This window comes from Mus caroli, chromosome 11 (assembly GCF_900094665.2).
Source record: "Mus caroli chromosome 11, CAROLI_EIJ_v1.1, whole genome shotgun sequence".
Taxonomy (NCBI): Eukaryota; Metazoa; Chordata; class Mammalia; order Rodentia; family Muridae; genus Mus; species Mus caroli.
The window spans coordinates 89,573,466-89,597,661 of NC_034580.1; the positions used below are offsets into that span (position 1 = coordinate 89,573,466).

Here is a 24,196-nt window from a genome sequence, read left to right on the forward strand (position 1 = left end):
GGCAGTGGTTCTCAACCTTCTTAATACTGCAACCCATTAATACAATTGTGTTATGGTAACCCAAGCATAAAATAATTCTATTACTTCCTAACTGTAATCGTTAGTTTGAATAATATCTGATATGCACATAAAGGGTTACAACCCACAAACTGAGAATCAATTGCTAGATGGTCTTAGTTCTTGATTCATTTGGAGCTGAACTTTATGCAGGGTGAAAGATCATTTTGTTCTATGTGTAGCTACCCAGTTTGACCTTAACTGTTGAGGCTCTTTTCTCAAATGTTTACCACATTCTCAATGCCTTACACGATATATGAACTTTGTATTAAACAGACTCCTAATGACTCATTATACCCATAGGTTAAGCTTCAACCCACATCAGAGAAGCATCTATTTATTGTAGATGGCAATTTACAAAAACCTGTAACTAGTCAAGGTACAGAGAACAAGGGAATGCAGAATGTTCCCGCAGCAGGACATATATACTATATATATATATATATATATATATATATATATATATATATATATATATATATATATATCCCTCCAAAGGCATATATATATATATATATATATCCCTCCAAAGGCATGAGGACTACTGCAGGGATTGAAGGGCAGAAAGTGTAGTGTGGAGAGCTTTTGGGGCCACTTCTAGAAACCTGGCAAGAATTTGACATTGGGCCAGGACACGGAAGTAGGCTTGGGCAGGAATTTGACACTGGGCTAGAACAAGGAAGTAGGCTCAAGAGCTTGATCATCTTGATAAGTCCCTGAATACCACAGGACTTTGCTCCTTGACTATTTCTGTTCATTGCTGTTTGTTTCTTGACCTTATTCTTTGCATGTACTTGGAATGGTATAAAAGACGGGAGAAAAATAAACCTGCTTCATGGAGTTATACTATAATGTCGTCTGTCTTTCCCTTGAGAGCCTGTTGGCTGACTGAGCTGGCTTGGTCAGCAGAGGCAGTGAACAATTACAAAGAAACCCTACCTTCTGGACACAGAAGGGCACCTGCATGTTGTGACCTCACAGCAGTTAAAGAGCATGCACACCACCTGTAAAAGCTCACGTCAGATCAAATCCCTTCTTGTAGTGAGGTGGGCACCAAGTCCCACTCCTAGTGGAGCTGTTTGCAATGGAAGCTACTGGGGAGGAAGAGATCATTTTATTACAAGTGTAGCTCCTGGTAACCAGTCAGCCACACTCCAGTGAAAAGCCACACATGAGCAGCATCAACTGGCCTTGGTGGGTTCTGGTTTTGAAGAAAGAAAAGACAACACCAAGTTGAGTGAGTAGAGAGATGCGTCTGGGTAAGCTGAGTTTGATCAAAGCATGTGTAAATTTCTTTACAATAAAAAGTTTTAATAATTAAAGTTTAATTAGGATTAGAACAGAATTTCTAATTTCTGAAACAGTCCTAAATATACTTTTGCCATTTTCTATAATGTATTAAGGCATAACATTCTCAGCAGTGATTACAAAATCAAAATATCAACCCTGAAAAAAAAAATGAAGATGTATTTATGTCTTGCAGTATCAAATATTCAGCTAAGAAACAATTCTTTATGTAATAAACATATACATCCATCTCTTTAGTATACAAACTTGTTTTTACACTTAATAAGTGGTAAAACATACAAAAATGCTTATATACCAATTTTATACACCTATATACATAGAATTGGATAAAAATTCTTAAGTATTGGTGCTAGAGTCAGATGGAGTGGCATTTATAACTTAAGCAGTTTATTATTTAGTATTAGCATTTTGGAGGCAGAAGGGGATCTCTGTGAAGCCAGCCTGGTCTACACAGCAAGTTTTGAGAGCCTGTCTCTCAAAAAAAAAAAAAAAAAAAAAGGTGACTGGATAGTTTTAAAAGCCCTGCTCTGAAGCCTGGACAGATCTGTGCACAGGAGGAATATTAATGAAAATATTTACCTATATTACTTTTTATTACAGACAGGTTTCCATTTCTCACATTTAGTTTTAAAGAAAATGCATAGAAATCACATTCTCAACTGTGTGTGTGTACACAAAGATTAAAAAGAATCATGTACACTTATTGTACACTTATTGTCAAAGTTATAAATTTATTAAGACACTGCTGCTAATTTAAGCAGATTCCACAAATCATTATTCATATATTATCACACTTGGAAACTTCTGGGAAGATGTACTGAGATGGGATTTTTCAACTGGATCTGAAAAAGAATAGAAAAGTTATATAAGCTCACTTGTAACTGCTAGTTATCACAAGCAACAGGTTCCATCCACCACTATATTTTTGATAGGCAAGAAAACTAGAATGCTTTCTTCACTTTGCTCAAGATCCTTCTCTCTTTAAAAACCCTTTTCTCTGATTAAAACTTATGAGTACTCTTATAGGGTCTTCAACATTCATAAATCTAAGAAGGCCTACAGTCAGCTGTGGTAAAAAGATTAATTGCAAAGTTCAGTGTCAGGATCACCCCTGTGTCCTGTCTAAGCTGTAGTCATACAGGAAACATAGCCTGTTTTAAACAATGGCCAGCAAAAATCTATTTTATTCTTGTACTCTCTGCAACAGGGCAAGCTACTTAATAATCACCAAGTGAAAGAGTCTGAGTTCACACAAGCTGTCAATTCTTCTCTCTTTGTGGGTTACATGTTCATAACTACAGTTTTGGTGACAATTACTGAATACAATATTAAAAATGTGACTTCAGAAGGAGGCAGACCATTGTGACTGGGATTAGAAATTCCCAAGGAAGGTACAGGTCAGTTAGACAGCTCCTGATCTATTTGCACCCCACTTCCCTAAATTGAAGATGTAAAGCTGACCTAGGGGCAAAGAGACAGGCTAAGTCAATAAGGTACCTCTAACCAAATGACATCAAGGGTGCACCCTAAACCCCATGGTATTTATTTTAAAAGAGAATTTTCTTACTTCAAAAAAAAAATCTTCAGAAGTCTGAGTAATGATGCAACCTGAAAAGGCAAAAGATAACTGTTTAGCCATAGAGTAGTTAAATCTGATCATGGAGCAGCACTTAGAAAGATGACGGTAGGGGTTGGTGGGGGGGTGGGGGGGTAATTCCAGCTATTCTCAACAAGCAGATGTGTTTAGATCCTTACATCATAAACTGCTATGATGGCTCCAAAGGATCAAACTGGGACTGACAAAATACCTCATCAGCCACACACACTAACTCCTAGTGCTTGCTGTCAATCCAAATCCCTAGCACAGCAAGACAGTTTCACTCTAGAGCACAATGTGAAAAACACAATGCTCTGGGGCTTAAAGAAAACCAAAGCAGCTCTCACAGAGCTCTTTTAGTAAAATCTGCGCTTGCTCCCAAACTAATCTGACAAAATTACCCTGGTATAACTCATTCTCATTTCATAATAGGTAGCAATTTAACCCACAGTCTGCTGTATTTTCATTTCATTACTATCTTTTAAACCAATGTCCATTCCTCCTTTCCTTCAGCCTGCAGCACTCCCCGGAGCATGCACACAGAAACGTAGGGTTCTGTGCAGCAGCCACACCCAACACAAGGGAAAGGGACCGTCATTTCAGGACAGGCTCCTACTCAAAGTCTCAGTTCTCCTTGAAGATTCACCTTTCAATTAAATTTTGCTTATGCCTGTTTTAAAGACAAGTATTTGGGTAAAGAAGAGAAACAGATACATGACCTAATTTTTGGATCTTTTTGTGACTAACATCCTTATTTATAGCTTACAGCTCCATGGACAGAAACATCTTTTTTTTTTTCTTTAAATTCACTTAAATTCTTTAAATCCAGTAGATTAAAAAGTGACTGTCAACTCAGCAAAAGTCAATCTTTCAAACTACCAAAAAAATAACAGTATTGTTAAAGTGGCTACTTTTCCTCGATTAGCATTCTAAGAAAAAAAAAAAAATCAAAGCTTACTGGGGAAAAACACTAGTTATTATACAACACACACACATTTGTGGGAGAATTATGCAGTTAGGTAATGATAGACAGGCTTGAACATGCAATAAATTAAAAGAATAAATTCTTTATAAAACTGTAAAATTGAGAATATTCTCTTCACACTTTAAAGAGCAGTTTATTAGAGATCTGACTTTAAATATAAATAATACTTACCTATACATCAGGGCCCTGCCCTGTTCATTCCCTAAGGCAAAGTATCCACCTCTGGGAGAAAAATCCATGGTTTGAACACGAGAAAGAGCACTCTTTTTAAAAACTGGAAAGTTAGAAAATACTGTACAGGAAGGAAGATGAACCTGCAGGAGATCAAAAAAATGCCTTAAATTACAAAAACTAGGAACTTATCCTTTCCCAATTTTTTTCATTCTATCTTGATTTAAAAAAAAAAAACAGAGGTCACTTGACTATGGCATACATGAAAGCACTGCTCCACAAACATGGCCAAACTGCCCATAACTAGATTTGTGTGTACACACGCACATGTTCAAGCTCGTGTGTGTGAGTGTAGGTGAGAGTTTGCATGGAGGTCGGTGTCAGTCCTCGCCTCCTACTGTGTTGGAGACAGAAGCTCTCACACCACAGATTGTCCTGCATCCACTTCCCATCTCAGAGTCTGGAATGGGCTCTGGGGATTTGAATTCTGGGCTTCACACTTGAATGGCAAAGACTTTACCTACCATGTCATCTCTAACTTTGTTTCTTGCAAGGACTTTACCCACTGAGTCATCCCTAACTTCGTTTCCTTAAATTTTTTATCACTGTGAAATTTCTGGTTTTTTGGTTTTTATTTTGATTTGTTAACATTTGACAGCACTCTACATTTTCTATTTTATGGTCATTGGGAATTTGTCAGTAGTCTTCAATCCATTTTAAATATTCTTCTACATTTTTCAGTTTGGTGTAACTATTACAACAGCTAGCTTCTCCTCTCTCTCTCAGTGGTACTAGGTAGAGTCTAAGTCCTCAAGAATAAGCTGTTCAGTAAAATCCCTAAATAAAACTAGCAGAGACATCCACAGCACAGAGGCACAAATAACAACATAGAAGTATGACCATGAGGAAAGACAGCAACATGACTCAGACTGAAAGACTGACAGCTGCTCTAGGCCTCTTCAACTCAACATACCAAACGGGGAAGCCATCCCTAGTCTGAAAGAGATTTCAGAAGCTTACTAAGCAAAAACTGATCAAAGAGCCAGCCAGGCACAGTAGAGCATGCCTTTAACTGCAGGAGACAGAGGCAGGCAGATCTCCTTGAGTTTGAAGCCAGACTGATATTGTTAGTTCCAGGCCAGCCATGGGTACATGATAAGATGCTGTGAAAAAATATCAAGAATAGAGAACAAGACTGACAAAACACTATATTCAAACACCAATGAAGAAAAATAAGTACAAGAACACTCAAGAACTCAGATAAAATCCCATAACCAAACCCAGACACTATTGCATATGCCAGCAAGATTTTGCTGAAGGGATTCTGATATAGCTGTCTCTTGTATGAGGCTATGCCAGTGCCTGGCAAATACAAAAGTGGATGCTCACAGTCATCTATAGGATGGAACACAGAGCCCTCAATGGAGAAGCTAGAGAAAGCACCCAAGGAGCTAAAAGGGTCTGCAACCCTATAGGTGGTGGAACAACAATATGAACTAATCAGTACCCCCAGAGCTTGTGTCTCTAGCTGCATATGTAGCAGAAGATGGCCTAGATGGCCATCATTGGGAAGAGAGGCCCCTTGGTATTGCAAACTTTATCTGCCTCAGTACAGGGGAATGCCAGGGCCAAGAAGTGGGAGTGGGTGGGTAGGGGAACAGGGCGGAGGGAGGGTATAGGAAACTTTCCAGATAACATTTGAAATGCAAATAAAGAAAATATCTAAAACAAAACAAAACAAACAAAACACCTCAGATACAGGGGCTAGAGAGCTGGTTCAACAGTAAAAAGCACTGGCTGCTCTTTCAGAGGACTGGGGTTCAGCTCTCAGCATCAACATGGGTGGCTCATTACAATCAGTAACTCCAATTCTTAGAAGATCTGACAGTCTCTGCTGACCCTCATGAACACCAGGCATGCAGATGGAACATATATGCAGGCAAAACACACATACACGTAATTTTTTAAGGCATTAAGATATGATCAAGGGGGTAAATGTAAGCCAGGCATGGTGGTGTATGCCTTAATCCCAGCACTCAGGAGGGAAAGTCTTGCCTCTGGGAGTTTGAGACCAGGCTGGTCTACAGAGCAAGTTACAGAACAGCCTGGGCTATACACACACACACACACAAAAAGAAAAACCTTGTCTGGAAAAAACAAAAACAAACAAAATAGAAAAGGAAAGGACAGAGGCAAACCTAAAAACTCAGGGAAGGAGAAAGAATCAAACAAGCACAAGGAATCTATCCAATAGACATGAGGCAGGAAGAGTACAAGCTGAGAAGATAGGATTCCCGGTAGGGAAGTGAGACCAATGAAGGTAATGAGGGTGTGATTAGGATCAGAAGTATAAATGTAGGAAATTGTGATCTGAAAAAAAAAAACAAACCACTACACACAAAGAAAGAAAAAAGTCTCAATCATGAGAGCCCAGAAAAGAATATATTTGAGAAAAACAGGTGACTAGAAGAAATCAAGAGAAGGAACCCACCTGTCACATCCAACATATGAAGCCAGCAAATCACTTACATTAATGAGAGAAAAACAAAGAACAAACAACAACCCCAATCAAATAACAAGTCACAACAATTAGTAAGTGGCTCTGAGAATCATTTAACAAAAACTCACAACCAAATTCTATTATACCCCAAGGGCAACAGTGACAATGCACACTAGAAGTGTCCAACCTTTTAGTATTGCAATCTGCCACTGTCATCTACAAATGTGTTGGGCCTCACTAGTATCTATCATTGGACACACATGGCCCATGAACTCTAGGGTAGATATGTATGTATAACATAGGCAGGAGCTTAGCTGCTTCTTTGCCCAGTCATATTGCCTTATATATATTGTGTTACAAAGAGTATAGAATCTAAACAAGGCAGTGGTGATGCATGCCTACAATCCCTGCATTTGAGACATGGAGGCAAGAGATCAGGAATTCAAGGTTAGCCCATGCTACCTGCAACCTTGTCTCAACAAACTAGAAAGAGTTTGAAATTACAATTTTGCCCTTTACTAACTGTTGACTTTTGGATAAATAAATCCTCTGAAGGGTTGTTATCAATATCAAATTATTTAAAGGAGTTCTTTGTAAATCTTCATAAGACACACACTATCATCTAAGTTCATACTCAATGAAATGTAAAAAGTCTTTGTAAAACACAAACCGTCAGTGTTCACATAACACAAAATTGCTACTCAAAGTTAGAGTCTGTATACCTGAGTCTAAGAGCAAAGAATTATTAAATGAAGAAACTGGTTCTGAGGAGCAGGAAACTTCCAGATATGAGGATGCCATTTAAACTGAACTCGAAGGTTGACCTCAAAACAGTTAATGTGGTCCTGAGGCCAGTATTTTCAGAAACACCTTGTAAAAATGGCCCTTGGATGGTAAACAGTGCCCTACTTGCTACATATGAAGAGTAGTACACTCAGGCCCAGTTGCCCAAGTCAGCTGTGTAAATGAACTGATTTATGCTTAATACCTGGTTTTACTCCTGGGCACCTAGAATTCAGCGAATGCTAGGAACACTCAACCATAACTCTGGGCACTGGGTCTCTAAGGAGCTCCACAGGTGAGAAACACGTGCTGTGCAGCCACACCTCACAGATGGAAGTTATTACGTGCATCCTGTACAATTCTACTGCAAAGAGGCTCCCAGGTTGCCCCACACTTTACCTGTGTAGCTCTTCCCTTTGGTGATCCTGCTTAGGATCTATCCTATGGCTGTAATAAATACAGCCAAATACTGGGTCCTATGTCTTTCCATTAAATCATAAGAACTGGGGTGGCCTGAGATCCTAGGTACTCAACATCCCTGTATAGCTAGCTATGTGAATTGCAGCACCTTTAATAATGGAACTCAACTGACTTTCAAACTCTAAGAATTGCCTCCACTCCATTGTAGCTACAGGCCTTTAGAAAATAAGTAAGGAAATTGCCAATTAAGTGCTTACCTTAAATATGTTCTTTAACTTATATGTTAGAAGAAACCTCTGAAAATGACTTTAGGAATAACTTTAGGATAACTTTAGGAATTCTGACAATTCCTACATTTCCAATAGAATAGACACTGCAAAATTTGGTGGCCATATGCACTAATGCAATGACTAGTTGAACCCAAAAGCTCCCAACTAATATCTCTACTAAACTCCTTAGTGTTTTGTTGCTTTTTAAGAGAGAGTTTTTACGTACACTAGGCCAACTTTCAACTCACTACATAGCCAAGGATAGCCTTGACGGGCATGTGTCACCATTTCCAATGTGTTTTGGTCCTGGGGATTGAACCAAGGGCCTGACAGGGAAGCACTCTTACAACTGAACCCCACCTACAGGCAAGAAGTAGAGTAAGCCACACACTACTATTCTGTTATCACTCACTGTTTTAACATGAAATTTTAAATTACAAAGATAAAAGGGTAAAAGGAGTTATTACCAATCTGACAGCTTCTTTCATTTTTCTTGAAGCCACTGCCAAGATTTCTGTGGTAGGATTAAAGGCCAGGGAAGTAACACCAGTAACCAGATTCATTATTGCTTTGATTGGCTTTGGGTTTGTTTGCTGGAGGCAGGAATCTTGATTGTATATGTTTACCACTCCACTCTTAGAACTGGAAAAGGGAATGGAAAGATTTAAAACAAAAGAACCTCTGCAACCTAGATGAACATATTGGTGATTGTGGAAATAACATGCCAAGAGCACAATGGCTGAAGAATTCAACGCAGAGACGCATGCGCAGCTTCAGGCTGGCCGAACAGCTTTTCAATTGTAGGCCTAGCTACAAATCTGAAGAAAGCACAGAATGTCCACTTTATACTTTCATAAATCAAGACTGTATTAAACATCCACTCTGCCATGCACAACTTGTGGAAGAAGGTAAACTCAGAAAGTAAGACATGCACCCCCCACAGCACCTATTGCCTAACTTCCAATACTTGCAAGCAACTACTTGGTTCCTATTGTTTTGTATTACTGGGGATTGAACCTAAGGCCATTCTTACATTCACACAAATGCTAAAAGTGTACCCACAAGCCCTTTTGCATTTCTTTCTCCTATTCTTTTTCTTGGTATAGGGTCTCACTGTTGCCAGGCTGGCCTTGGAACTTTGGCCTCTCCAGCTTCAGCTTTCTGAGTGTCTGGGATTAAGAGTCAGCGCCAGCCATCCTGGACACTGCCTAATATGTAAAAGATCACAGGCACTCAAACTGAGAGATGCCTGCCAGTGTCTCCTACCGCGAAGGCGAATCCAACCCATGCTGTACTGGTCTCCAGGTTTCCCAGCTCAGTTCAACTTGACTTCCCAGGCCCCAAACTTGCTGGAAATACTTACAAGTAGCTTCCCCAATTTTAATCTTGAGAAAGTATGCTACATATCCACCTCCACTAACGTCCCACTCCAGGGCAAGAAATACCTAACTGCAATTTCTTTATAGCTCAATTATTGTTTGGACTGAAGTCAAATCTAATATCCTGTACCAACAAAATTAGACATGCTAACATGATCTTGTAACTTAGTTGGGAACTACCACTAACTATGTGATTACTCCTCCTTGCACCTACATGTGTAGAAGTCAGGTGGGGAGATAAGGTCATTTCCAAAGCATAAACTATTTTTCTTCTACTAATATCTAATAACAGGTTTTAGAAAATATTTTTAAATGCTTACTGTGGTGGGTTAAATAAGAATGACCCCCCACAGTCTCATATCTTTTAATGCCTAGTCATCAGGGAGCGGTACTACTTGAGAAGGCTTAGAAGGTATGGCCTTGCTGGAGTAAGTGTAGCCTTGCTGGAGGAACTGTGTCACTATGTGGGCTTTAAAGTTTCAAAAACCCTGGCCAGGCTCAATGGTTCTCCCTTTTTGCTGCTGCCTATGGATCCTGATGTAGAACTCTCAGGTAATTCTTCAGGATCATGGCTGCCTACCTGCTACCACTGCTCCCTCCCTACCATAATAATAGACTAAATTCCTAAAACTACAACCAAGTCCCAATTTAATGGTTTCTTTGATAAAAGTTGCCAAAGTCATGGTGTCTCTAGATAGCAAAAGAACAATGACTAAGACACCTATCATACTAACAAATGATATCTGCAAAGATTATATATAGACTACATATAGCTAAAGGACTTAGAAAATTAAACCCAGAATTGTATCACTGTACCTCCTCAATGGCAAGAAGCTAAATAAACAGATGGAACCCTTGCCGTGATCAAATGAGTATTCTAAATTCAGGAAAATACATTACAATTTAAGGTAATCTAGCGGCGTTTTTTGTTGTTGTTTTTGTTTTTGCCAAAAAGTTGACAAGCTGTCAATATTAACTATACATCAAGACAATTTTACAAAACAAAAGGCTCAGCTAGGATTACTGATTTTATATTTCTAAGCTGTCAGTAAAGTCATGTATTTAACTGCTAAACATCTCATAAGCACGATGTGATTCTCTTCACTTACCCACAAGCCACATACTGTCCATTCTTTGACGCAGCAATGCTTAATCCATATAAACTGCCTTCATCAAGAAATCTGTTAATGCACTTCCTTGAATTCACATCCCACACATAAACTTCTCCATTCTCTGAAAGCAAAAGACAAAGAAGGGCTCAATTAATCTTGCTTAAATTTAAAATGCAAGTAAACGTACCATTTCTAGTCACTTTTCAATAGCAGAAGGAAACTAAACCCTATTTCCAGAGAACGAAAAACATTTCAAACATATGCAAAAGTTCATCAGTCATTCAAAAAAACAGTATCCTTAGGTTTAATTTTTTTTTAAAAATTAAAAATTTGAATTGAACAAAGGTGCTATATTCTACTCAAATAAATAACTGAAGCAAACGTATGAAAAGGAAAGCAATACCAACAAGCATTAGTGTGACTATTATTTAAGGTTATACAATATAAATAAGCAGACTTTTAATGATGATAAAGAAAGCAAATGAACTGATCTGGACCATAAAAAGTTTGTGATTCAACTACAGTTTGTTTCAAGTCATTGACAATTAAGAATATTAAGGGTAAGCAATATCACATACTGATTTGGAGAACTAATTAAGTCAGCAAGTATACTGGCTGGTTTTGTGTGTCAATTTAACACAAGCTGGAGTCAAAGAGAAAAGAAGCCTCAGTTGAAGAAATGCCTCTATGAGATCCAGCAGTAGGGTATTTTCTCACCCAGCCCATTGTGAGTGGCGACATCCCCAGGCTGGTGGTCCTGGGTTCTGTAAGAAAGCAGACTGAGCAAGACAGAGGAAGCAAGCCAGTAAGCAGCACTCCTCCATGGCCTCTGCATCAGCTCCTGCCTCCAGGTTCCTGCCCTGCTTGAGTTCCTGTCCTGACTTCCTCCAGCGTTGGACTATGATCTAGAAGTGTAAGCCAAATAAACCCTTTCCTTGTCAACTCGCTTTTTGGCCTTGGGTGTTTCATCACAGCAACAGATAAGACAGCAAGATTTAAAACAAACAAAAAAAGATATTAAATACAGAGACCACAAATATTTCCATGATGGAAAGGCCATCTAATCCCCCAAAACGGTCAATCCTTTTTCTTGTTCCTGCAGCATTTCTCACCCTATTATGCATACAATACTCACATTCACCTCAAAGAATTTCCTTACTCCCTCTCATCCAGTCCATTTCTATAGATACTGTTCCAAGGTTTGACCTTCTACATACAACTCATGTTCCCAATGAGAATTCAGTGACACTGTTATTTAACTATCTCCTTGAATCTTCCCACACTGAAGTGTGTATATGTAGCAAGCATGTTAACACTACATAGCAAATGGTTAACCCTTCACCATTATTAGTTCTTAACTGACCTGGCAATGACAGAAAATGAATACTCTTTATATCTGATTTTCTTATTTAAAATAATACATAGAAAACTATGCAGCTTTTTTAAAATAAAACTTTAAACATAAATACATTCAAACTTACCAGAAGAGGTATATATCCTCTTACTATCTGAAGAGAATGTGGATGCTGCAATTCGTCCATTAATCTTCATGCTACCTATGAGTTCTTTTGTCTAAAAGAGTAATTATTTACCAGATATTAGAAGCTGATATCTATCTGCCAAAAATATTTGACTCTAATTTTTATTAATTTTATGTGTACATCTGTATTATCTGCAATGTCCGTGCACATTTGTACCTGCTATGCACAGAAGCCAGAAGAGGGCAACAAATCCTCTAGAATTAGAGTTACAGATGACTGGAACCAGCATGTGAGTACTGAGAACTGAACTCAGATCCTGTGCAAGAGTCGCAAGTGCCCTTAACCCCTACGCCATCTCTCCAGCCCTGAGTCTTTTTCTTAGTTGAAAGTTTTCCCCCAACTGCCTATAGCTTCTCCTAAAGTTCTACTTGAGTAGATTTAAGAACACATCGAGTGTCAGCAGTCCTAGTGAAAGCCTTTAATCCTATTAGTCTGAGGTACAAATAAGTGGATCTCTATAAGTTGGAGGCCAGCCAGGGCTGTATAGCTAAACCCTGTCTCAAAAACAAAAAGAAAAAGAAAAACAAACAAACAAACAAAAAACTCACATTGAGTTAAAGTTCAAGACTATCCTTAACCCTAGCCTTACTACCAAATGGAAACAACAAGAAGAGAAAACATGTTTCACCTTCATTGATAGCAAGTGAGAAAACCCCGCAATGCCGCTTATGAGCAAGAAGGATCCATCTGGGGAGACTTCAAATTGCTTCACTATTTTCTCTTTCAAACCTAAGAAATGAGATGAAACAGCCAAGATTTAGTGACTTTTAAGAACTCTACCTACCCTTCAATAACAATTAAATTCCCTTACCTTTTAAAATGTCTACAAGACACAAAGTAAACTAACACAATCTCTGAATAAATCTGATTACATGGAACATCAAAAAGACCCTAAAAAGAAGTTCATTTCAAAATGGCTGGGAAACTTCATCTAGGTTAGCATTCAACAGTTCAGCCGTAAGCCAGAGAATCAGTTCTCCAAACAAACAACAAACAAATCAGCTCATTTGCCAAATGTAACTAAAAGGACTGGAGTAGTCTGTTATACACAACTCATTAGTGGAAAGGAAATCTACTGCCATTAGAGACAGTCAAAATATCTGGTTGCCACCTATGATGAATGGGAAAATAATCTTTGATTTTGTACTTTAAAAGCACAAACTCCTAATTTTAAAGTGCATTTAAGAACTGATTAGCTTCTTGAAATGGCATACACATAGCTGAAAGTCTGCTCACCCATTTAAAGAGACATATCCCTTCACAGTGACCCTATGAGAATAAGAGCCAAGTTACACATTATAAAGTAATCTAATAGAAAGGACACATAAAAATCAGTACAAACGGCTGCTTACTCAAGGGAAGGGAAGGAGAAAGCCAGGGAGAAGGAGCAGAATAGACTTTCCCATTATCACTCATTTGTACATAATGGGGTGAGGGTGTCCAAGTCCAAGGCAGCCTTTAAATCAGTTTATAGCCAGATTACTTTGATCTTCCTGCCTCAAGTGCAGGGATTTTAGGTATACCTGAACTATATGCTGGACTTCTACACCATGCAAACATGCTGCCTAGTCAAAAAAAACAAATCATTAATTCAAGCTGTTAAAGTGCAACTACTGTTTGGGGCCTTCTAGAGGAACTAGCTGAGGCTCCTTCAGACCACCTCTAACTGCTTACGCTATAAGTCTTGACAGGTTAATGGAACATAAAATCTGAATCAATTCTATTTTCATTGTTCAAACAAGCATTTATGCCACCAAGAGTTTGCATACAAAAGCTTTAATATCTAGGTGGCAATTTCCCACCTTAATGAAATATTCTAAATTTCTTGAGTGAATTTTTAGTAGTTTCATAGGGATGGTGATATTCCTCAACGGTACAGCACCTGCCTGGCAGGATCAAGGCCCTGGGTTAAAGCCTCAGCATAGCGAATATATTCCGTAAGTATGGTCTACTTCTGTTTCCTTTTTTTCCTCCTCCTATCATGAGTTATGAAGACAGAACCTAGTAATCAGATTTGGGCAGCAAGCAGCACTTTTATCTGCTAAGCAATCCTGCAGGCCTGGCTTTGGTTTTTGTTGTGGTTAAGTGTATGAGTATTCTGCCTATATGTATGTGTGTGCAGTGCCACTGGAGGCCAGAAAAGGGAGTTGGATTCCTTAGAACTGGGCTGAGAGATGGTTTTGCACCATGGATACTAAGAACTGCAAATATAGTAGCTGTCAAAACAAGGGCTTTTCAACATTCACTGACCAGGAAATGTACCTAATGCAGTGGGAAATGCAGATTCAAATCTACAAAATCCAAACCACAACTGCTGGGATTTCACAAAGAACCAACTTGGAAAGGATAATTAAAGGTGTCAGAAAACAGGAAAGAACAGACAAGAAAACACTGAAGATAAACATAAATGTCTATTTAATTTGGTCTTATTCACTGTCCATCAACACAATTCTAGTCATACCAAGTGCAATAGGAAGACTGCCAGTAATCTATGGCTATGTCAACTCTGGCACAAGATGTATGTTAAGCCAGCCAACATCGTTATTGCCCCCCTCCCCCGCCGAAAAAAACAAACAAACAAACCCAAAATGGTGTCGCCTGTATTTCAGATAGCATGAGTAGGACAATACAGAGAAAAACATGGATGAGGATAAATAAATCCCTAATGAAAACAGCTGATGGGGGGGGGGGGCAGGGNGCTAGGCCATTCTTTAAAATTTACTTCTCAAAAAAAGAGCTTTATTCCAAATATAAATTGACATTTAAAATAAACATTAAAATTAAAGTATCTAATGCCCTATTTATCAGAGAACAATCTGTCCACGAACTAGAAGCCAGGTCTTCTATATCCCTAGCTAATGTGTGTAGTAACAATTTTGGAACATAGAAATATAATCAGACTATGTTTTCATTTTAATCCCAGGTGTGGAATATGGAGCTGCTACATATTGTTCATAGAAACTATGATTTGCCTAGTGCTCTCTAAGGTGTGTGATTTTACCAGTGACAGAAAGTTTCTGTGATTGTGTGGTTATGAATTCTGAGGACTTTTCAGAGGGTAAATAAATGCTAGATAGAACCCCTTATAGGTTGGTGGGTTGTTGGTTGCTATTTGTTAAGTAACTATGCACAAGGAAGAAACAAAAAGAAATTAGATATCCTGAAAATGAAAATCAAACTTGCCCCCAAAGAACTCTCTGCCCCTACTCAACAGGAAGTACATTAACAATAGGGTCACGCCCTTTCGTTTATTCTCTCCTATGTAGTGTTAGGAGGCTGAAAGGGTGGAGAAGTGTGGAAGAAAGAACCCACAAAGTGGCCAGGCAATGGTGGAGCACACCTTTAATCCCAGCACTTGGGCGGCAGAGGCAGGCGGATTTCTGNGTTCCAGGCCAGCCTGGTCTACAGAGTGAGTTCCAGGACAGCCAGGGCTACACAGAGAAATCCTGTCTCAGACCAAAAAAAAAAAAAAAAAAAAAAGATACCAGCAAAAGATTTATCCTGGCTGCTACTGCTGGAATACTCCCTGCTTTGCTCCCAGATGGCATATTCTGTTTTTTCTTTTTCTTCTTCTTCTATTGTTTCATAAAAGATTGGGACAATGTTTGAGCACTGGACAGTGCAGGTGGAAATGAAGGGACCTGAGAAACAAAAAATGGCTGAAATGGGAAAAGAGTTCTCTGCTCTTGTTTCTGAGAAGGTTGCAGAGTTGGTTGTGCAGCTAGAAAAACTACAGGTGAAAGTGAGGGGAGCCAAAAAGGGAGAACAAGAAGGTTCAGCCCAGGTGGCTGAGCAAGAGCACAGGAATTTCCAGAGGAGGAAAGAGGAAAAGAAACTATGACAGAGGGTGGCTGGGTCAGAGAAATGCTAAAAAGCCAAAGGGCAATAGGATGAAACAGCCCATTTTGAAAGAAAGGGTTAATCTAGAACCAACTAGGCCTCCAGAGCAGGAGGGGCAGCCCAGGGTTATGACATGACCACCATCAGCTTTCCCAGTAGTCATACAGTACATACCTGCTAATGGTATGGAACAAGGTTATGATGAGACAGGATGGCATCCTATAGAAAGGAAATATCTAAGGTATTTTAAAGAGGCCATGATTTCATATGGGATACACTCCCTTTATGGAAAACAAATCCTCAGTAACTGGGCTACTCAAAATTATTCCCCGTGGTTGGAAAGGACTGGTGACAGCTGTACTTGAAGCCAGCCCACAACTGCAATGGTTAACAAGGTGGAGGGAAGAAGATGAACAGTGAAATAGTGAGGAGAATGAATAGAGTGTAGGCTAGTTGCTGGGTGAAGGGCGGTACTCTGATATACAAGAACGATTCAGGGTTGGACAGATGGCTCAGTGGTTAAGAGCACTGGCTGTTCTTCAGAGGTCCTGAGTTCAATTCCCAGCAAATATACAATGGCTCACAACCATCTGTAGTGAGAGCTGGTGCCCCCCTCTGGCCTGCATTAGAATGCTGCATACATAATAAATAATAAATCTTAAAAAAAAAAAAAAGGACAGATTCAATTTGATGACAATACAATAGAACAATGTCACTTAGCTGCTTTAAGAGCTTGGGACAAAGTTGAGGAAAAATCCACCTCATTTACAAAGATTAAAGCTCTGGCAAAGCCTTCACTAATTTTCTTTCCAAAGATTAGCCTCAGCCGTGAACAAAGGCAGGTGTTGATAGAAACCTTGGCATTTCAGTATGGAAATACCAAATATAAAAAGATTATTAAGACCATTAAAGGCAAGGGCAGTACCCACGGATAATGCAAGGGTATGATTTTTGTCAGCGGCATATAGTTTTTGCCATTGTGTGATACCTGGAATTCTGGAAGATTTTTCAGGGGGAATATAAATGCTAGGGCCCCAAGAGGTTGATGGGTTATTGGTTGCTGTGGGTTGCAATTTGTTATGTAGTTGTTCACAAAAAAGAAAAAAGAAGAAATTAGATATCCTGCTGGTGAAGATCAAACTTGCCCCAAGGAACTTGATATTCCTACTCAAGCATGAAATAGTTCAACATTAAATAGTTTAATGATAACTTTCTATCCTTTTTTTTCTTCCCTAGTGTTAGGGAATTGAAAGGGCGGGAAAGGGTAGAAAAAAGAACCCACAAAGTAGTCAAGAACAGCTACAAACATTCATTCTACCACCTCAACTGCTAAAATTAAAACCAAGTATCAGAGGCTGAAGAGATGATGGCTCCACAGTTAAGAGCACTGGCTGATCTTCCAAAGAACCCAGGTTCTGTTCCCAACACCCACATGGAGGCTCACAACAATGTATAACTTCAGTTCCAGGGAATCAGACATCCTCTTCTAGCATCCAAAGCCAACAGGCTATATAAGTGGTATTCAGAAAGAAAAAGACATGAAAAAGACATATACAGAGGAAAACAAGAGAAGTGGGAGAAAGATGGGAACAAAGGAAGGAAGAAAGAGCTAGAGGGAGGAAGGAAAAGAATTCTAAATTAAAGGGGTTAGAGAGAAGGTTCAGCAATTAAGAGCACTTGTTCTTACAGAAGACCCAAGTTCAGTTTGCAGCACCTACATGAAAGATCACAGCCATTTATATCACTCCAGCTCCAGCGGATCCAAAATCCAGGGATGTACATGGGGCAAATACATACAGGCAAGCAAAACACTCATGTACATAAAATAAAAAAAATAGAATTATTTTTTCAAGGCAGGGTTTCTGTGTAGCCTTGGCTATCCTGGACTTGCTTTGTAGACCAAGCTAACCTTGAACTAACAAAGATACACCTGCCTCTGCCTACCAAGTGCTGGGATTAAAGGTGTGCAACACCACACCCAGCCCCTAAAAAAATTTTTAATAGAGTATCAGGGCAAAGAAAGGCTTAAAGTAGAATCCTAACCTACAAGCATAAAAGTCTAGGTTTGGTCCCCAACACAAAATAAATAAAAATAATAAGCAAAGAAAGAAAAATCAATTAATTAACAAGCACAAATAAAGCCAAGTGGTCCAGAAAAAAATGTATAGATGTAAATTATGAAGTTACCCTAAGTGTTTAACTCGTCAGTTCACTGGCCTCATTCAAGCATGGTTCCTCAACACAAGACAATTGCCAAATGCTATTAACTAAACAAATGCTTACTTTTAAGAATCCCATGGAGAGCTGGGTGTGATGGCACTGGCACATGCCTTAATCCCATGGCTTGAAAGGCAGAGGCAGGTCAATCTATGAATCTGAGGGCAATGAGGGCTAACAGTGAGACTGTGTCTGCCTGTCAGTCACACACACACACCTGGGATCGAAAATACTTATAAATACTGGCAAATTTAGGTTAAGAGAAGGAGTAAGTAAGATAAAGATGACCAACTGTGTGTTCAACAGAAGTCTTACCTCTCACTTGATGTACAGGAATTAACTTCCCAGCTAGCATATCATAGACATAAAGAACCTTGCTGTGCATACTTGTGGCTAAAACCTCTTCTCCATTAGCACTGAAACAAGCCTTAAAGATTGGAAACTTCTCCAAATAGATGCTCTGGATTTTAGGGTTTGTTTTGCCATCAACCTGTAAGAAGTACAAATGTTTCTTTTGATTATTTCCACAGACCCTGTATTCTGGCAGTGAACATTTCACTAGAAGACTTCATTTAAAAACCCATACCTGAAAGAGTGAGATAGCATTATCTACCCCAGAGACCATCACCACCTGTGCACCAGGATGGAACTGCACTGACGAGATCCGAGCAGTGGTAGGCCGTTCAGCATTGGCAGGCCGGCAGTTCTTTATCTGTGGAAATAAAAGGCTGGGAGGTTATCGACAAGTGGGTTAGCATCACTTAAAGCAGTATTCTCAACCTGTGGGTCATGACTTTGGGGGTGAACAACCCTTTCACAGCAGTCATGTATCAGATATTTGCATTACAATTCATAACAATACCAAAATTACAGTTATGAAGTAGCAACAAAAATAATTTTATGGTTGGAGTCACTGTAACACGAGGAACTGTATTAAAGGGTCACAGCATTAGGAAGGTTGAGAACCACTGGCTTAAAGAAAGAAAAAAAAAAAAACCAATGTCATTTACAGTGCCAGATGATCATGGCTCTGGCTTGTTAAGTCACTACTACACAGAATACATCTGCACTGTCTCTGAAATGAATGGTTAAGTCCGTTTGTTAGCTCTGAACAAGAAATGCCCTCCACAGACACATGTGTGAGGATAGGGAAGGGGCTAGAAGCCCTTGAGAGGCCTACCTGCAGGAAAGGTCTCTGGATGTCCCTGAAACTACACTTTTTCCTGACCTCCTCTTGTATTCTCTCTGCTTTCTGCCATAGGAGGTAACCAACTTAGCTCCTCTATGCCTTCACTGATGTTCTCCCTTACCACAGCCCAGAAACAACACACCAACAGACCATGGACTTAAAAGTCTGAAACGGGAGCTGAACCCAAGCAGAGGCAGGCGTTATGTCTGGGCTCAAAGCCAGCCTCTAGAGGTAACTCCAGGACAGTCAGGGCTGAACAGGAAAATCCTGTCTCAAAAAAAAAAGTCTGAAACACAACCAAAGTAAATGTTTCCACTTTTAGTCGAGGTGATCAACAGTCTGGTACACCTTTCTCATATGAAAGTCTAAATATACTAAGCATTTTTTAAGTACTAGTATTCAGTACTGCCCCAAAGACATATTTATTTTGGTTAAGACACTGGCACTTGTGGAGAAATGTTAAACACCTACTTTGATGTAAGTACAATAGGCTCTATGTCACTGGCCCCACAGCTCTGCAGTCCAGTTACTATGTACACGTGTATACTAGGACACATGTGGCTAGTTTAAAATGATGGTGATCACTCATCACTTGGACTCTCTCAGCTGCCTCTTGTTTTTAGAGGCACAAATACATATTGAAACCTCATTTAGGAGCAAAGTATACATAGCCTGTGTTCAAAATTACTGAAATTAAATTCTGTTACTTTAAAAAAAAAATGTGGCTTCATTCATTTCTCAGTTTTACTTATTATTTTTATTGTGAATGTGAATGATGTGTGAGCATGGGCTCGTGTGTCACAGTACAAGTGTGGCAGTCAGAGGCACAGTACGAACCTTTATAGTAGAGGAGTACAACAATGGGGAGGGAATGGGGACAGCATCATTCTTGTCTAATTGTTAACTTACCACTACTTCCACTGCCCCATCTCCATAGACACACTATTTTACAGAAAGGAAAATGTTTAGCTCACAGGTCTGTTCGTTTGACAAATAACAGCTGAAGCACTGAGCTAGGGAAGCACAGGTTGCTACGATTAATGAATGTAAACAAACTTTCGTGAGGGTAAACCAAGTACTGGGGGTAAAAGTTTTTCAAAGTGCTTAAAGAAGGCACAGACAGAAGCAAGCAAGGTACAGGTTCAAAGGCAAGAAAAGGACCCAGTTTGTTTAAGAAACACAAAGGCCTGTGTGGCCCTAAGTAACAACTAAGATGAAAGAGGTCTGAGGATGTGGGCATGAGAAAGACCATGAAGGACACTGCAGACCATGATAAAAATACAGAGTTCAAAAAGTAAAAGTGATAAGACCTGAAACTATCTTTCAAAGCTCCCTCTAGGTCCTAGAGAAATGGCTCAGTGGTTAAGAGTACACAGTGCTCTTGCAGAGGACCCAAGTTCAGTTCCCAGTACCCATATCAAATAGTACACAGCTGCCTGTAACTCTAGCTCCAGTGATCTAATGCCCCTTTTGGCTGAAATTATCTGTGCTCATATTCCTGGCATACACAGATAATTAAATAAAAGCTCCCTCTAGTATTAATATGTCAAGAATAGTTCACAAAATAAGGTACAGTGGACATGAGAAGCCCAGTCACTGCAACAGGCTGATTGAGATGGAAGCAAAAAGAGAAAAAAATGAAAAGAAACCTATAGGGCCCCTATACATACTTAAGCAGGTCATGCTTAAATAGCTCTCTATCATCTCTGCAAAAGAAAAGAAAAACCTAAGAATATTAAAGCAAAGTGTCAGGGAAAACACTAACCCCTCATACAAGGAGTTACTGGTATAGACGCATACTTATATAGATGCAGACTGGATGTCACAGGTCAGTAACTGGAGAGATCCCAATTTCAACAACTCTCACCTTCAAGATTCCTCTTGGAAGAGACGTGGATGTGGAGATGAAATTCCCAGTCCTTTGCAACAAATCATCTTCATCCTCCTCTTCACTTTCATCTGAGTCAGACAAACCCACAAGGTTAATCTTTACAATCAGTCAGAAGGCCCTTGACTACCCCAGACTTCTCTACTTCCAAATGCAACTTCCAGCCCAGCTTCACAACCTCAACTACTTTTTGAACTGAAAATGGTAAAAGCAAAACAAAATCAAAAAAAAAAAAAGATAAAGATGACACTGCACTTGTGTGTGTGTGTGTGTGTGTATGTAGGTTTGTGTGCGCAGCCCGTTCTCTTTCCACAGTGTAGGCCCTGAGCATCAAACTGGTAGTACACACCCACACACCCCACACGATTAAAGCTTGACAGGGAAGAAAGACATATGAATGGTTACTGAATAAAAGGAAATCAAGTTTAAGCATTTCATTTTAAAAGAGCAACTCATAACCATGACAGAATCAGAAACAGAACAGAGATATGGCTTAACAACACACATGAAAAAAAGCAATGGCAGCCCACCGTGTATATGCACTTCAGTGAGGGATAAGTGGATTAAAGGAACTTGCCAACAAGCCTAACTACCAGTTTGATGTCCAGGGCTACACTGTGGAAAGAGAGAATGGACTGCCACAAGCTATCAGAGCCAGAGTTCAGAGCCAGAATAAGCTACATAAAACTCTGTCCCAAAAACCAAACAATAATCAGTGGAAATTCTAGAAAACAGTACTTGAAATTTAGCCTCCACTGGATTTTTTTTTTCTTAAGATAAAGTTTTTTTTTTTCTTCTCACTCTGGCCCTGATCACTCACTCCAGCCTCTAGCCCAAAGATTTATTTATTTAATTATACGTAAGTACACTGTAGCTGTCTTCAGACACACCAGAAGAGGGCATCAGATCTCATTATAGATGGTTGTGAGCCACCATATGGTTGCTGGGAATTGAATTCAGGACCTTCAGAAGAACAGTCAGTTCTCTGAATGTTTTTAACAGAATCCCAAAATTAGCTGACAGATCAAAAGAAACATCCAGAATACTGTACAGGAAAACTATAGGTGCCTGAGTCTTTAATCCCAGAGGTAGAGGCAGGCAGACCCTAAACTCAAGGCCAATCTGGTCTACATAGCTCACTCAAGAGTTTCCTAGCAAATCCTGTCTGAAGCATGCATGAATATCATACATCACTTCCTGGTAAAGCCAATAAAAAGATGTTAAGTGCTTCCTATGTAAGTCTGAGGACATATAATTGAGTTTAAATGTTATTCTAAGCTTTATAACTCTTCACACAAATCAGATCTTGACTAAGCCATCTGTATTTATAGTGTCTAAACTCAGAGAGTTTAAAGTAAAAAATATTTAATAACACAAGCAAATCTTAAAACCTGCAGTTTTATGTTATCATCTGGGCTTGGTCTGACATCTGCTCTGCTGACAGACATCCCATTTCTGGGTGGACAGCTAGAATAGTTAGAGGTGTCTTCAGCAAGAGCTCTGAACCAAGTACCACTTATTTTTCCTTAATACGAAGTCATAAAACACAGTCCTGTCAAAACAGAACAAAATCCATGTATCCTCTATCTTCCTTACAGTAAGATGCTACAGGTTGACTATGCCTTGTCTGAACTGTTCTGAGCAGAGCTTCCGAGTACCTGCACATACATGATAAAGTGGCTAAAGGATGACTCAAATGTAAACAAGAAATCCACTTGGTTTCATATATACCTTGTACATGTTGCCTGAAAGTGACTTTAATGATACTTCTGATAATTCTGTGCATGAAACAGTTCCATAATGGATAACTCCCCACTCCTGGCTTCAAAAAGCCAGTGTTGCAGATGTTTCAGACTTGAAAGGTCTAAAAGTTTCAGACTCTAGAACACGTCAAGTCTCAGACTAAGTATGCTCAACCTGTATTAAATAAGCCCATGCTACCAAAAACAGAGACTTTACTCAGAGAAATGTCAGACTTCAAAACCAACATAAATGAGGGAGGCTCATCTAAAACACTTCATTTTTAACAGCTTGGGAAAACTCCAATAAAAACAATACAGGGACCTACTAAGCTTAGAAACATCAACACTCACCATCTGAAGATGTCCTCCGCTTGCTCCCAGCTTCTGCCCAATCAGGTACTCCTCCCATGGCATGCTGGAATCTAAGAAGAAAAACCAAAGTGTTGCAGTAACACCACTGCACCTTTGGCACCCTTTAGAGTATATATAAAATCTCTTCCCAAATCAAAACTGGGGAGGGGGGGGACACAAAATAGCCCCAAGCTCTCTGTACTGGAAACTCAGGAACCTCTCTGCCCATAGAAACCAATACTGGATACAGTACACCTTAATCCATATTTGTTGTTAAATTTATGTTCAATTACATGACTATCCTATTTGCTCTAATCAGCTCATCCTATATATTTGGAACTATGTAGGCTGTTTGAAGTTATAAACCAATGCCAGCATACAGAGATACACAAAGAACATGCCTGAAAGGAAAATGCTTGAACACAAATGACTAGAATACACTGTCCTCAATCAGGCCCAGTGGCATAGGCCAACTGCTTGGGAGGCTAGGGGAAGAGGATATTAAGTTTGAAGCCTGCCCGAACTGCAAAGGGAATTCAAGGTGCCACCTTGGTCAACTTAAGAAGAGACTTCAACATTGCATACACTAGTAAGTGTTTGCTGAAAGGACCCAGATATAGCCGTCTCTTGTGAGACTAGGCTGGCAGGGCCTAGCAAACACATAAGTGGATGCTCACAGTCAGCTATTGGATGGATCACAGGGCCCCCAATGGAGGAGCTAGAGAAAGTATCCAAGGAGATCTGCAGAGAGAGATCTGCAACCCTGTAGGTGCAACAACATTATGAACTAACCAGTACCCCGGAGCTCTTGACTCTAGCTGCATATGTATCAAAAGATGGCCTAGTC

At 39.5% G+C, this 24,196-nt stretch overlaps 1 protein-coding gene across 2 annotated transcripts in view; it reads right to left on the reverse strand.

Moving 5' to 3' along the window:
- Positions 1-2,071: 2,071 nt before the first annotated feature.
- Utp18 (UTP18 small subunit processome component) overlaps positions 2,072-24,196 on the reverse strand; it is a 28,107-nt gene continuing 5,982 nt past the window's right edge. For both annotated transcript variants that reach the window (XM_029483032.1, XM_029483031.1), the window contains 11 exons: positions 23,350-23,420; positions 21,236-21,327; positions 18,766-18,891; positions 18,495-18,669; positions 12,751-12,851; positions 12,063-12,153; positions 10,579-10,702; positions 8,558-8,732; positions 4,119-4,261; positions 2,933-2,973; positions 2,072-2,207 (listed from right to left, as the gene is read on the reverse strand). In XM_029483032.1, coding sequence (XP_029338892.1) covers positions 2,949-2,973; positions 4,119-4,261; positions 8,558-8,732; positions 10,579-10,702; positions 12,063-12,153; positions 12,751-12,851; positions 18,495-18,669; positions 18,766-18,891; positions 21,236-21,327; positions 23,350-23,420 — 1,123 coding nt within the window. In that variant the 3' untranslated portion in view covers positions 2,072-2,207; positions 2,933-2,948. The remainder of the gene's footprint in view (positions 2,208-2,932; positions 2,974-4,118; positions 4,262-8,557; positions 8,733-10,578; positions 10,703-12,062; positions 12,154-12,750; positions 12,852-18,494; positions 18,670-18,765; positions 18,892-21,235; positions 21,328-23,349; positions 23,421-24,196) is intronic.